At 39.9% G+C, this 14,783-nt stretch overlaps 1 protein-coding gene across 2 annotated transcripts in view; it reads right to left on the bottom strand.

Annotated features, from left to right (window-relative positions):
• Positions 1–14,783, bottom strand: part of iqsec1b (IQ motif and Sec7 domain ArfGEF 1b) — a 137,103-nt gene that overhangs the window by 78,594 nt on the left and 43,726 nt on the right. Inside the window, exon 2 of one of the 2 annotated variants that reach the window (XM_028447093.1) lies at positions 14,471–14,578. The exons of the other annotated variant lie outside the window; for it this stretch is intronic. Within the exon in view, the coding sequence (XP_028302894.1) occupies positions 14,471–14,578 (108 nt within the window). The remainder of the gene's footprint in view (positions 1–14,470; positions 14,579–14,783) is intronic. 2 annotated transcript variants of the gene reach the window in all.

The raw sequence follows: 14,783 nt of genomic DNA, 5'->3' as shown, positions 1-14,783 counted from the left end.
TCTGAGCAGCGTCACTGACCACTGTGGGGGGCGAAATTATTAGTTAGGCTTAATAATATATTTACTCATATATTTTAATCCTTAAGCCTTGGGTAACTTTCCATTGTGTGATTTTCATGTCTTCAACTTTGCTGGGTCAGACTGCCTTGTCCAAAGCACACGATATCTCCCCAAAACAATAATCGCACAAGGACGCATAGGCACTCTGTGTGCGCACTCACATGCTCACACAGTCACATGTCACACATACACACGCCATACACATTCATTCACACACACAAACACATAAACGCACACCCCTCCGTCTCTATGACAACCGGCAGATACCAGAACTGGATGTTTAGACCCAAAGAAGAAACTGTCTTTCTTTTTCACTCTCTGTCCTCACCTCCTCCCTCTCCCTCTATCTCTATCTCCTGGGGGGAGGAGGGAGGGGGACTGAGGGGAATATACGTGTTGGATCAGAACTGTGTGTCACTGAATCATCGGACCTCCGGCCGGGACGGTCACTCCTTTTGTTCCATCTTGTACTTTTTTCTTAGCTTTAGAATAAACTTTTTCATAAAACCATCAATGCTCCGACTGGACTCCATCATTCAACCAGAGCAATAAATCATGTCTCCAAATGAGGTCAACCGCAAATTCAGCCGTAACACCACATTAACTCACTTTGTTCATTAAAACTCAAATATAGGACATGTATCTGGAAGCTTTAATAAGCTTAATGCATCAGTAAATAATTATCATTACTTTATTAACATGATCTTATATTCTGTTCTTAAACTTTAAATCTGATGAGAATGTCATACTTTAATATAATTGTTGGTACATACAGTTGAAAGCAGAAGTTTACAAACACTGAGCAAAAAGACACACGACACCTTTTTCTCACCGTCTGAAGTTAAATCAGACTAAACGTGTTTCAGGTCAGTTAGGATTAACTAAACTATTCCATTTTACTAAATGCAACAATAATGACAGATTCTTTTATAACTCCCACCTTAAAGGAGTTCTTCTGTGTCAGTGCACAAGAAAAGGTTTCTGCAGAAAGTTTTCCATTGTTTATGAATGTTTTATTAATTACTGGGACAGTTGACAGTTGTTCAATACTATTGAAAATCTTATTGCACCCTCACCGTCCCATGTGCCTGTACACACAGGAGGACTGTAACAATTTTTAAAATTTCTTTGTAAATAAAGTACAAGATATCAGGGCTAGCATCACTCCTCCCTTGGTTAGCTTGTGCAGTGCATCAGCCCCTGTGAGCTCATGGTCCTCCTTCACTCCTGTCAGCCTACAGGATGTTCAGGTTTTAGTAGGAAAGATGAAACCCTCATCGAGCACTGAAACTGCTCTTCTGAAAGTTTCTAGTGACGTGATGATGTCGCTGACTCTGGTCGTTACACAGTTTTAGTTTTACTTGATCTGATGCTGCCTTTGATACAGTAGATCATAGTATACTGGTTGATTGACTCAAATCTGAGATGGTTTTCTGGTGCTGTTCTCCAATGGTTTACCTCTTATATTAATATAAGAACCTTTAATGTTACTATTAATGATGTAATGTCTAATATGTCCAACCTGTCATGTGGAGTAGCCCAGGGCTCTGTTCTGGTTCCTGTTTAGTTTTTATTGTATCTGATTCCTCTTGGTCGGTTGATCCATGGTTTTAAAAATGTGTCTAATCATTTTTATGCTGATGATATCCAGTTGTTCTGTTCCTTTAATGACTCAGCGTTTCACTTTTTATCAGAGATCTTAGACTGTATATCCTGTATCAAAAACTGGTTGTCATCAAATTATCTCCAGATAAATTCTAATAAAACAGAAACTCTGATCATCTGATAAAAACATCCTCTAATTAAAAACTCTCTTGGTGATCTGGGCTCATCTGTTAAAACCAGCCTCAGAAACCTTGGGGTTGTTTTTGATCAGTCCATGTCTTTGGAGGGACATTGTCGTCAATTGACTAAAAACTGTTTTTACCACCTGAGAAATATCTCTAAAGTGAGGCATCTTTTATCAAAATCAGATCTAGAACTGGTCATACACGCATTTATATCATCTCCTATTGACTACTGTAATTCTGTTTTTACTTGTTTTAATAAGTCGACCCTAAACAGACTCCAGATCGTTCAGACGCTGCTGTCAGACTTTTAACTGGTGCTTCTAGAACATCCCACATCACCACCATTCTAGCTACTCTGCACTGGCTTCTAGTGAAGTTTCACATAGAATATAAAATATTAGTTCTCACGTTCCAAGCATTACATGGTCAGGCCCCTAAATATATCTCAGACTTGTTGTTCCCCTACTCATCAGGGCGATGCCTTCGGTCTTCAGGTCAGGGTCTCCTAAAGACCCCAAAAACTACATTTAAAACCAGAGGAGACCTGGTGTTCCAGGCTGTAGCTCCCAGACTCTAGAATAACCTGCACCAGTCTCTCAGGGAGCTCAACTGTGTGGTCACTTTTAAAAACTGCTGAAGACTTTACTTTACAGTAAAGCTTTTAGTTACTGGATTTTAATTTTTATTTGTCCTTTAATGTTGCTGTTCTTATGATATTTATGCACTCTTGTTTTATTATTCTATTGTGTTGCACTTGTACTTTTACCACAACTCTGTACAGCACTTTGTGATTTTATCTGTAAAAAGCGCTTTATAAATAAACTACTTACTTACTTACTTGATGGTTCCATTCCAGGAACTTCCTTTAAGCAGTTTTTTTCTGGTTTAAAATGTACTCAAATCTAAATGAAATAGAAAACACTCAATGCTTCCTGAGGTAACATCTCTGTTCTACTGGTGGTTATAGGGAGTTAGGACAGATGATGGAGTAGAGTCCAATACAACTATGATTTAACACAAAAATCTAATTTAAAAAAAGATCAAAGCAAAAAACTTCAAGGAACAAAAGTATAGAAAATAACGATGAAAATGATCAACACAAAGACAAACAAAGGAACAGTAGATGTTTGTAGAATTCAACTGATTCTCCTTTTAATTTATTTTTCATATATTTGTTTCTATTTTAACTGTATTGCTTTATTAATTTATTAGTATTATTCCCTGAATTCAATCACTACAAATTGAGCTTTAATCTGCTCCACAGCGCTAGGAATGGGAAGCTAAGCTACAAATAGCTTTGTTATGGTGCAATAGAACAGGGGTTCTCAACCTTGGGGTCAGGACCTCGTTTTGGTTTGTGAGACACTGGGAGGGGGTCCCCAGATGCCTTCAAAAAACTAAGATTATATCTGGAACAATTTGAGCCCATTTTTGCTTTTTTTTTTTCATTTATTTTTTTTTTACCCTTTTTCTACAACTCCACAAAACTATACATATTTTAACATATTTTTATTACTTTTTCTTGCCATATTGTTGCTCCTATTAATATATTTTTCCACTTTCCAGACATTTTCAGCACTTATAAACCCTTTCCACCTAATTTGTCCAAATGTCAACGTTTCCCTCCTCATGTCCTGTGTGTTTTGTCACCTGCCCCCCGTTTTCCCTGTACCTCCTTTGGATTTTTGGATTTAGTAATTAAAATGGACTAAGTCTGTTGCCTCCATCTGTCTCTGCATTTGGGTTCACGCCAACAAACTGTGACACTTTAAACCCTTTTTCTGTCTGTTTTTATCCACTCTAATTTACAACTTTTAACCAATTTCTATAGTTTTTAAAATCTCATTTCACCTCCTTTTCCACCATTTTTGGTCACTTTCAACCATTTTATTAATGATTAAAACCATGATTTCCATCTTTAAGATGACTATAATAATAATAATAAACGTTCCTGGATAACAGTGGATATTATTCAGATGAATAAATAAATGTGGTTATTACAGATTCATAGAACAATAGACCATCATTTTACTGACTTTATGGATGGACCCCAAAAATCTCTCCTTTATTCCCCCTTATAGATGGTCCTGTCTCCACATGACTGTTCTTCAATGTTCATGTCTGTGTTCAACCACCTTCAGCTACAGTGGGGGTCCCTGCTCTCTGGGACCTTTATTTTGGAGGGTCCCTGCTCTCTAGGACCTTTATTTTGGAGGATCCCCGCTCTCTAGGACCTTTATTTTGGAGGGTCCCCGCTCTCTGGGACCTTTATTTTGGAGGGTCCCCGCTCTCTGGGACCTTTATTTTGGAGGGTCAGAGCTAAACAGGTTGAGAACCAGTGCTGTAGAATATCCTTAAATAATCATATAGAAGTAAACGTTTTCAGTTTAATATGTTCATAATTACCACTGTAGGCTAACAGGCTAATGGTTGCTAAAACACAACATATTGTGTGAAACTGAAGCTGAAACTATGTGTGTAGTAACTTTCTCAGCAGCGTGGGTGTGAATGTGAACAACACCAGCTGGTGTTTGGTTCTAGCCCTGATAAGTGACACATTGCAGCGTTTCCTTCTGGAAGCTCCGAGGCTTTTTAGTGTCACATGGCTCACACTAATGAAGAGTAAGTAGGAGATCATGGTGGTGGTAGAGGCTCAGCAGAAACACAAACCATTCCCTTCAGACACTATCACAGTCTGCTTCAGCCCACAGGAAGAAAGGACAACATGGATTATGTTCAGAGAGTCTAGCAGAGAACACAGATTAAAATGAGTGACTCCACATATCACAGATAATCAGATTAGTCTCTATAAAGATTCATATTAAAGCTCAGACATTTGAACATTTGAGCTCCTGCAGATCACACTCACACTGTGGAACATCCACCATCACATGAAACAGCCACATTTTAACCAAACAGCCTTTATTTTGAAAGGTGTTCAGTTGACTTATTAAAGATAATGTCACAGGGTTTTGATGGTTGGCCATAAAGTGTGAAGAGTTAGTATTTAGTTCATTCTATGATGTTCACTATATCCCACAATTTTACTAATTATTTAGTGATTATTTAATATTCACACTGTAAATGTTTAGTTTGATCTGATCAATACTTGTTGAGATATGGATAATATAGTGGTGGGGGGGGGGGGGGGGTCCTTATTGTTCTTCCATGTTCACCTTCCAAAGTAGGGCCCTATAAAATCCGTGTTAACAGAATCCCAGACAGAATCACAGAATCGACCAATAAAAACGTTTAAACGTGGAAATCGACAAAATCGTCATGAAACGCTGTCACCGTGGGGCAAAAAACATTGTTTTTTTATGTGGAAATGTTTTCGGGGACCGCTTATTAGGTGCACCCCCCTCCCTCCTCCTGTCCTGTCTGCATTAAACTCATCTTAAACAACATAAATAATAACTAACACATAACTACAGAACCTCTAGTGCCAGTTTAACTTTGCTGTGCCTGTACAGCTCCGTCCGTGTTTCGTGTAGCACAGCAGTGCTCTGTGAGAACATGATCAGCTTTAATCATCTTCACCTACTCAGTGTTCGATCTGTTATGTCTGGTTAACTAAGAATAACTCAGTCCGTGTTGTTCTTTAGTTCTTTTTATTCCAGCTTTTTGTCCGTGACTCGTAGCTACACATTCACAGTCAGCTAGCTACCTCAAGTACAAACGTTTCAGTGGGAATTTCCGGTTTACAAAATAAAAGTCTGTTCAAGGGACGTTATTAGAATGTTACATTCTAACATCTCATCAGAGCTACAGTAAAATGCATGTTGAAATAATGAATTAATAAAAAAATAACTAATGAAACAATAATGAAAACAAAGTTTATACGTAATTGATTTTTTTTAATTAAGCAATGAAAAATGTAATATTTTTTCTATTTAGAGAGTACATGGCTTATTATCCAGAACATTGTTTTGTTTTGTTGTTTTGTTTTGTTTTGTCTGTAAAAGACTCACCAGTGGCTGATGGTTTCATATGATCTATTCAGAGAGCTCTATGTTTGAGATGCTAATGATAGCATGGTACAGTCATGGAGATGCTAATGATAGCATGGTACAGTCATGGAGATGCTAATGATAGCATGGTACAGTCATGGAGATGCCACTGATAGCATGGTACAGTCATGGAGATGCTAATGATAGCATGGTACAGTCATGGAGATGCTAATGATAGCATGGTACAGTCATGGAGATGCTAATGATAGCATGGTACAGTCATGGAGATGCTAATGATAGCATGGTACAGTCATGGAGATGCTAATGATAGCATGGTAAAGTCATGGAGACACTAATGATAGCATGGTACAGTCATGGAGATGCTAATGATAGCATGGTACAGTCATGGAGATGCTAATGATAGCATGGTACAGTCATGGAGACGCTAATGATAGCATGGTACAGTCATGGAGACGCTAATGATAGCATGGTACAGTCATGGAGAAGCTAATGATAGCATGGTACAGTCATGGAGATGCTAATGATAGCATGGTACAGTCATGGAGATGCTAATGATAGCATGGTACAGTCATGGAGATGCTAATGATAGCATGGTACAGTCATGGAGATGCTAATGATAGCATGGTACAGTCATGGAGATGCTAATGATAGCATGGTACAGTCATGGAGACACTAATAATAGCATAATATAGAGATAGAGACGCTAACGATAGCATGGTACAGAGATAGAGGCGCTAACGATAGCATGGTACAGAGATAGAGACGCTAACGATAGCATGGTACAGAGATAGAGGCGCTAACGATAGCATGGTACAGAGATAGAGGCGCTAACGATAGCATGGTACAGGAGGAAGTGAAGTCTGTGACCCGCAATTTAAAGGAAGTTTGGGATCACGGGAATCATTTTAAATAATCATAAAATATTAAATAACTATGAAATGCTAACTTAAATAACTTTTAGAAGCAAAAAAACATTTTTAAAGTTGACTTTTTTTAAACCCAAACAAACTGCGACACAGTGACATCATGAACTTGGAACCAGAAGTAGCGTGCTCAATGCCGAGAGGGCCGTAATCTTAAAATGAATGTTTTGAAGGTTTTGCAACACCAAATTACTCCAAAATAATGGACGCACACAACAGTTAGCATAGCTAGTAGCAGCAGTTAGCGTAGCTAGCAGCAGTTAGTGTAGCTAGTATTAGCACCAGAAGCGATGATGCTAATGTCTCCAACAGACAGGACACAGGAGGAGAACTATCCAGGAGACATGAGGAGGACTCAGGTTAAAGTTCTGATATAGACATTAAGACAGAGGCTCAGTTCAAAGCTCAGATGATCTGCTGCTCTAGGTTTATGAAAGGCAAGTCAGACCTCGGCTGGAAATATAGAAAAAAGTAGTGAGGATACAAAGTTCTGCTTCTGTTTTGGACAAATAAAATGTAAACACACGTTATATTTTCATTTTCTGCTGATTCATTACAGGAGTTATTGTATGGAGTAAAAGTTAAAAGTGTCTAAATTAGTGATGATTTATCGCTGTCCTTGGTGCTGAAACATGGCTGATTGTGACAGCTGTCACTCAGAGACAGATGCTCTGTAACGCTGATTCATCATTATTTTATTAAATATTTATGTTAATTGGTTGTTTGTGTTCACATGATATTATAGGAACATTTAGTTTGCAAAAACAGCTTTAAATAAATGTTTAGTCTCTCTTCTTGCCACAACAACACGTGGCAGCTATTCAGGGAACTAACTGCTTAAAATACATAACTAGCAAACATTCTAAGCTTTACTAGTATTACTAGTACACTAGTAAAATATCTCACTAGTAAGGCTAGGCTAATTTATTAGTGTAGCACAATTCTTACACAAGGCAACTCAGTGTGCTTTAAAAACAGACAACCTACAGCAGCTGAAAAATCAATAAAAACATTTAAAATCAGTAAAATCAATTAAAATCATCAACAAACACATGACATCATCAACATGACCATAAATCTCTCTGTCAATCATATACAGAGTAAAGAGTTAATTTAACTTTGATTTAAAAATGTTCACATGTGATGCTGACTTCAGCTCTTTTGGCTTTTTCTCCTGTAAGGGACAGCACGTGTGAGTGAGTTCTGTAGTGTGGCTTGTCATGGGATAAGAATGCACTCATTCAGGGGCGGAGCTATGGGGGGAATGGGAGGGTGGCACGCCTCCGGGGCCCGGATAAGAGGTAGGACTTAAGGGAGCTGGGCCTCTACCACGGCTCAGAGGAGCTGGAGAAGGCGGGGCCTCCATGACTCATGTCCAGAGATGCACAGAGTATAGACAGTCACCATCATACAGATTTATACAGCGTTATATAGACACATTTCCTATGACGTATACATAGTAAATTAGATGCATGCACACACAGGCTCAGTGTAAAACAACCTGAGAACTACGGAGGTGATGGTTCACAGGAGCAGACGGAGCGTTATCTCAGTCTGGTTACAGTAAAGTAAGTCACCATAAAAATCTGTAAATAGACTGATATGCAGACGTGGAGCAGTGATGAGGAGACTTCATGTAGAGATGGAAACTCATCCACTGAAACTGATACTTAATACTCTTTGGTTTTCTATCAGTTATACCAGGGGTCTGTAACCTTTACTCTCAAAAGAGCCATTTTGCCTAATATCGCCTGGATTAAAATCCTCCTGGAGCCAAAAAAAAAAAACATTCTCAATAAAGACAATACAGTGTTAAGATTCTATACAGTTAAAATAGTATAAAATAATTTTATGAGTTAATGGAGTTGAAGGGCTACAAAAAATAAGTTTAATTTGATGACATGTGAGTGATCATGTCGGTCAACACATGCTAATAGCTCATTTCTTGCAACAAATCAAACATGCATTATGCATATTAAGCCGAAATGTTGGCAATTAAATAAATCTTTTCCCACACAATTAAAATCTGTATTTTCTTCCAGAAATAGTGTTTTTGTTGGTTTAGTTTCTTACCAGGGATTTAAAACTTAAGGTTAGCCACAGGTGGAGGAAAGTTGATGATCTGTAGATGTTGCAGGAGGTGAAGTAGGATGGTGGCAAAGTTATTGCACAATGTGATTCATTTTTAGGGTAACCAATTATTTTATCATAATTTTATTTTAAGTTATTGTCATTAATCATCAATACCATATTTTTTTAAACGCTACAAGGAGCCATTGCAAAAGAGTCAAAGAGCCACATGTGGCTCCAGAGCCGCAGGTTTATACACTGGGTTTTCTATCAGATATGTATGAATATCTGGTCATTAAACATCTGATGTTGTTTTCAGGAACGTTGCATGTGTCCTACAATCATTCACCTGTATTTAAAGTGAGTTTCATGAAATAAATGACTGAGTCCTCAGGTGATAAACTATTTATGAGCATTAACAGTGGTTCATTCATTGTTTGTTTTTTAATTTTTCAAGCGTCACATATGTAAACAACATGGTTTCTGCACAGAGTATGTGTCAGTCACGTGTCCCGCTCATTCTCCAAATTAAAACTTATTAAAAACCAGTTGACGATCACAGGCATTCACTTTGATTGACAGTCTCAAAAACAGGAAATATAAGCCTATTGGCTGTGAGCACTCAGCGATCGTTTCTGTTTGTATAGGGGTCTATAGGAGGAAGGAGGGACTTATATATATATTAATGCATATCAATGACCACCAGCAGTGATGATTTATTAGATAGATTTGTTTCAGACTTTACATCCTTTAATAGTGTATTTGTGGTGCTTGTGATTTCTAGTCTAATCTAATCTCATATAATCTAATCTAATACATAATCTAATCTAATATATAATCTAATCTCATATAATCTAATCTAATATAAACTCATCTAAACTAATCTCATATCATATAATATAATTTCATATAATCTAATCTCATATAATCCAATCTAATATCATATAACCTAATCTAATCTAATATAATACAAACTCATCTAATCTAATCTAATCTCATATAATATAATATAATATAATCTAATCTCATATCATATAATCTAATACCATATAATCTAATCTAATCTAATATAAACTCATATAATCTAATCTAATGGGAAAGAGGGGTAAAATATGAGCGTTTCCAGGCAAACAGGATACTTGACAGGTATGACCCAGTCTGAGGGATACAGCAGATATCCAATCAACATGTAAAGGCTTAATTTATACGTAAAACAATTTCAAACCTTCTGAAGGATGGAGCTGAGCATCAAACAGCAGCACATTTAAATATAAAAATGAATCAATATGAACCAATAACTGACTGTACACCTCTCTGCCTGAGCTTACGTTACACACAGTGCTATCCAACTAGCATGCAACGCTACATCAAAATGGACTCAAACAAACAAATAAGAATAAATACATTCGGACAGATATCCTGACGTCCCTGAATGCAACACTCCCTGTAACAGTGTTACATTGTTACTGTGGTTGTCCTTCATTACAGTCAGAGATGTGACCAAACGTTCAACAAGGTTCAAGTCATTTTAATGTTCTTTAATGTTGTTGAAGAGCCTGTGAGGGTCTCCTTAACGTATATTTCAGAAGCAGAAAAATAAATGTTATCACTTCATATTTGCTTGTAGTAATAATGCATTTTGAACAATAGATCAGAACAAGATACACTGAGACCTTTAAAGCAGTGGTTCTCAACCTGTTCAGCCTGTGACCCTCCAAAATAAAGGTCCTAGAGAGCAGGGACCCTCCAAAATAAAGGTCCTAGAGAGCAGGGACCCTCCAAAATAAAGGTCCCAGAGAGCGGGGACCCTCCAAAATAAAGGTCCCAGAGAGCGGGGACCCTCCAAAATAAAGGTCCCAGAGAGCGGGGACCCTCCAAAATAAAGGTTCTAGAGAGCAGGGACCCTCCAAAATAAAGGTTCCAGAGAGCAGGGACCCCCACTGTAGCTGAAGGTGGTTGAACACAGACATGAACATTGAAGAACAGTCATGTGGAGACAGGACCATCTATAAGGGGGAATAAAGGAGAGATTTTTGGGGTCCATCCATAAAGTCAGTAAAATGATGGTCTATTGTTCTATGAATCTGTGATAACCACATTTATTTATTCATCTGAATAATATCCACTGTTATCCAGGAATGTTTATTATTATTATTATAGTCATCTTAAAGATGGAAATCATGGTTTTAATCACTAATAAAATGGTTCAAAGTGACCAAAAATGGTGGAAAAGGAGGTGAAATGAGATTTTAAAAACCACAGAAATTACAGTAGCAAAAAATTGACAGAAAACGTGTAAATATTAGAACAATTCTTTTAAACTGGTAAATAATGGGCATGAGGTAAATGTGATGAAATTAGCAAAAATAATCAGTCAATCTGGTGAAAAGAGGTTAAAAGTGACAATAATGGTCAACATATGTAACATTAGGTATAAAAGTGGTAGAAATGGTTTATAAGTGCTGAACATGTCTGGAAAGTGGAAAAACGTGCAGAAAAGACATTAAAATGTGATGTAAAAGTGTCAGAAATGGGAGAAATGTAGTAAAAATACATTAAAAGGAGCAAAAATATGGCAAGAAAAAGTGATGAAAATATGTTAAAATATGGTGAGTTTGGTGAAGTTGTAGAAAAATGGTAAAAATAACTTGTTCAGAAAATATTCTGTTTCTTGAAGGCATCTGGTGACCTCCTCTTGGTGTCTTGCGATCCCAAATGGGGTCCTGACCCCAAGGTTGAGAACACCTGCTTTAAGGAGGTGAATAAAACAGAAACATGCAGGTAAAAAAACATCCACTCCCTTTTCTTATGCACTTGTTTTGTGGAGCTAACTGATGCTAATAGAGGTGAACAGCTCTAATCACTAATAGCGGAGGCTCTTTATTCTTCAGATCAATAAACACATCTCATTAGGACGGGTGCAGTGAGACGATGTGATTGGACGTCCTCTAACCCACTCCTCCAACGACAGTAGAAGCTGCTCAGCTTTATAGACGTAGAGAAACGCCGTCACGTCTGAAGCTCTTTGAAATTAGCACAAAGCGTTTGAAGCTGGCGTCCCACTGCTCAGCGCTAGCAGGGTTCTCATCCCCTCCATCTATTCTCCACACATTCACTGAGCACACGTCATCAACTCAGAGGCCAAGACGCTGCATTCCAGGTGCTGAACACGCCTCAGGGTGTTTTATGCAAACACATCGCAGACAATATTGAACAAAGCTGCAGCCTGAGCAACCAGCACTGTTCTCTTATTAAACGTCCTTCAGCTGAAGACAGACAAACCTCAGGAAACAAGATGTAAACACATGCTTTTGTTACAAACTAATTCTATGAGCTTTATAAGCAACAAAACCTATTTACACAATTAAACACAAAGCTGAGCGAGACATGGCAGAACGTCTGAAATCATTCATCATCTGAATATTAAAATCATCAACCATTAAAGTCCTGAAAAGATCATCATCATCATCATTAAAACATGATTCAGCATTTCCATGCTGAGTCATGTTACATACTGTATCCTGACCAGACCAAGTGTTATATAGTTACAGTATAACAGACCTTCCAGGAATTTTAACTATCCATCCATCCATCCATCTTCTCCCGCTTAGCCGTTTCCGGGTCGCGGGGGCAGCATCCTCAGTAGGGAGGCCCAGACTTCCCTCTCCCCGGCTACTTCCTCCAGGTTCCCAGGCCAGCCGAGAGACATAGTCTCTCCAGCGTGTCCTGGGTCTTCCCCGGGGCCTCCTTCCGGAGGGACGTGCCCTGAACGCCTCACTAGGGAGGCGTTCAGGGGGCATCCTAATTAGGTGCCCGAGCCACCTCATCTGGCTCTTCTCGATGCGGAGGAGCAGCGACTCTACTTTGAGCCCCTCCCGAATGACTGAGCTTCTCACCCTATCTCTAAGGGAGAGCCCAGCCACCCTACGGAGGAAACTCATTTCAACCGCTCGTACCCGTGATCTTGTTCTTTCGGTCATGACCCAAAGTTCATGACCATAGGTGAGGGTTGGAACGTAGACCGACCTGTAAATAGAGAGCTTCGCTTTTTGGCTCAGCTCCCTCTTTACAATGACGGACTGGTGCAGACTCCGCATCACTGCAGACGCCGCACCAATCCGCCTGTCGATCTCTTGCTCCATCCTTCCATCACTCGTGAACAAGACCCCGAGGTACTTGAACTCCTCCACCTGGGGCAGAACCTCATCTCCAACCCGGAGAAGGCACTCCACCTTTTTCCGGTCGAGAACCATGGACTCGGATTTGGAGGTGCTGATTCTCATTCCGGCCGCTTCACACTCGGCTGCGAACCGATCCAGTGAGAGTTGAAGGTCACGGTATGTTGGAGCCAACAGGACCACATCAACTGCAAAAAGCAGTGATGCAATACTGAGGCCCCCGAACCGGACCCCCTCAACGCCCTGACTGCGCCTAGAAATTCTGTCCATAAAAGTTATGAACAGAATCCGTGACAAAGGGCAGCCCTGGCGGAGTCCAACCCTCACCGGAAACAATTTCGACTTACTGCCGGCAATGCGGACCAGACTCTGACTCCGGTCATACAGGGAACGAACAGCTCCTATCAGGAGGTTCGATACCCCATACTCCAGGAGGACCCCCCACAGGAATCCCCGAGGGACACGGTCAAATGCCTTTTCCAGGTCCACAAAACACATGTGGACTGGTTGGGCAAATTCCCATGACCCCTCAAGGACCCTGCTGAGGGTGTAGAGCTGGTCCACAGTTCCACGGCCAGGACGAAAACCACATTGCTCCTCCTGAATCCGAGGTTCAACTACCCAGCGGACCCTCCTCTCCAGTACCCCTGAATAGACCTTACCGGGGAGGCTGAGGAGTGTGTTCCCTCTATAATTGGAACACACCCTCCGGTCCCCCTTCTTAAAAAGGGGGACCACCACCCCCGGTCTGCCAATCCAGAGGCACTGCCCCCGATGTCCACGCGAGGTTGCAGAGTCGTGTCAAACTATTAATTCAAATTCAGCCAATTCTGTGCAGCTTTGTAATTCTGTCCAATCACAGCAAAGTTACACAATTTTAATCAATCTGACTAAAGATTCCGGTCGAGTCGACGGCACAACGTGGCTGAAGTTTGTCCACTTTGTGTACGCTACATCAACTTCTACAGCCGGTGGCCACCGTCAGCTGTCAGAAGTCCCCCAGTGCGACCAGAATCACCATTTAGTCTGGTTACAAACTGTGTCACAACAGCCAAAATAGCAAAATAGTGTTGAACGTGTCTCACAAACACAACAGTTTAATGATCTCCTGCTGCTCTAGAAGGACTTTTAAAGAAAAGAACCTGATTAAACTACTATTATATATGATCTATGATAGAGCTTCATTACAGGTACCGTCTAAAACCAGTGGGTTTTAGGAGTGACTCCATCTTCCAAATTTGATGTCATTTGGAGCCAGAGTCTGTGCAGTAGGCTCCCATTTAGCGTACTGCACTGATGACTCTATGATCTGTTCTGTAGGTGGGTTGCGTAAGTCATCAGGGCAGTACGCTAAATGGGCGGGGCATGTTACCAATGTCTTCTATAGGAGGACATGAACAGGTTTAGAGAGGAAACGGTGAGAGTAGAAAGAGTGGAAATGATCCAACAGCTACGTATTAAAAAAGCAGCTCATTTACCCGAGAGAAGCAGACTTCCATTTACGACAGGGATAACTTCTCCTACATGGGGGGGTAACAAGGCTTAGGGGAACCTCTGACACCTCAACTGGTAACGACGTTTGTCTCCTGAAACATAAGGAGAAAAAAGCATTTCATTCAGAGCACAGTTTACGTCTGAGATGGTGAACAAAATGAGCTGCTAACGAAGCTTCAAATATTTATTTACCATCCAACCATAGGGGGAGTTATTACCAGTGGGGGGGGGGGGGGGGCAAAGTAATAAATAGAATTAAATATACAGACCGTCTGCAGATTGGCACCAACCACAATG

This window comes from Gouania willdenowi, chromosome 5 (assembly GCF_900634775.1).
Source record: "Gouania willdenowi chromosome 5, fGouWil2.1, whole genome shotgun sequence".
In the NCBI taxonomy this organism is placed as follows: Eukaryota; Metazoa; Chordata; class Actinopteri; order Blenniiformes; family Gobiesocidae; genus Gouania; species Gouania willdenowi.
Note: the sequence above shows the minus strand (reverse complement) of the source record. Positions and strands in the feature narration are given on the sequence as shown.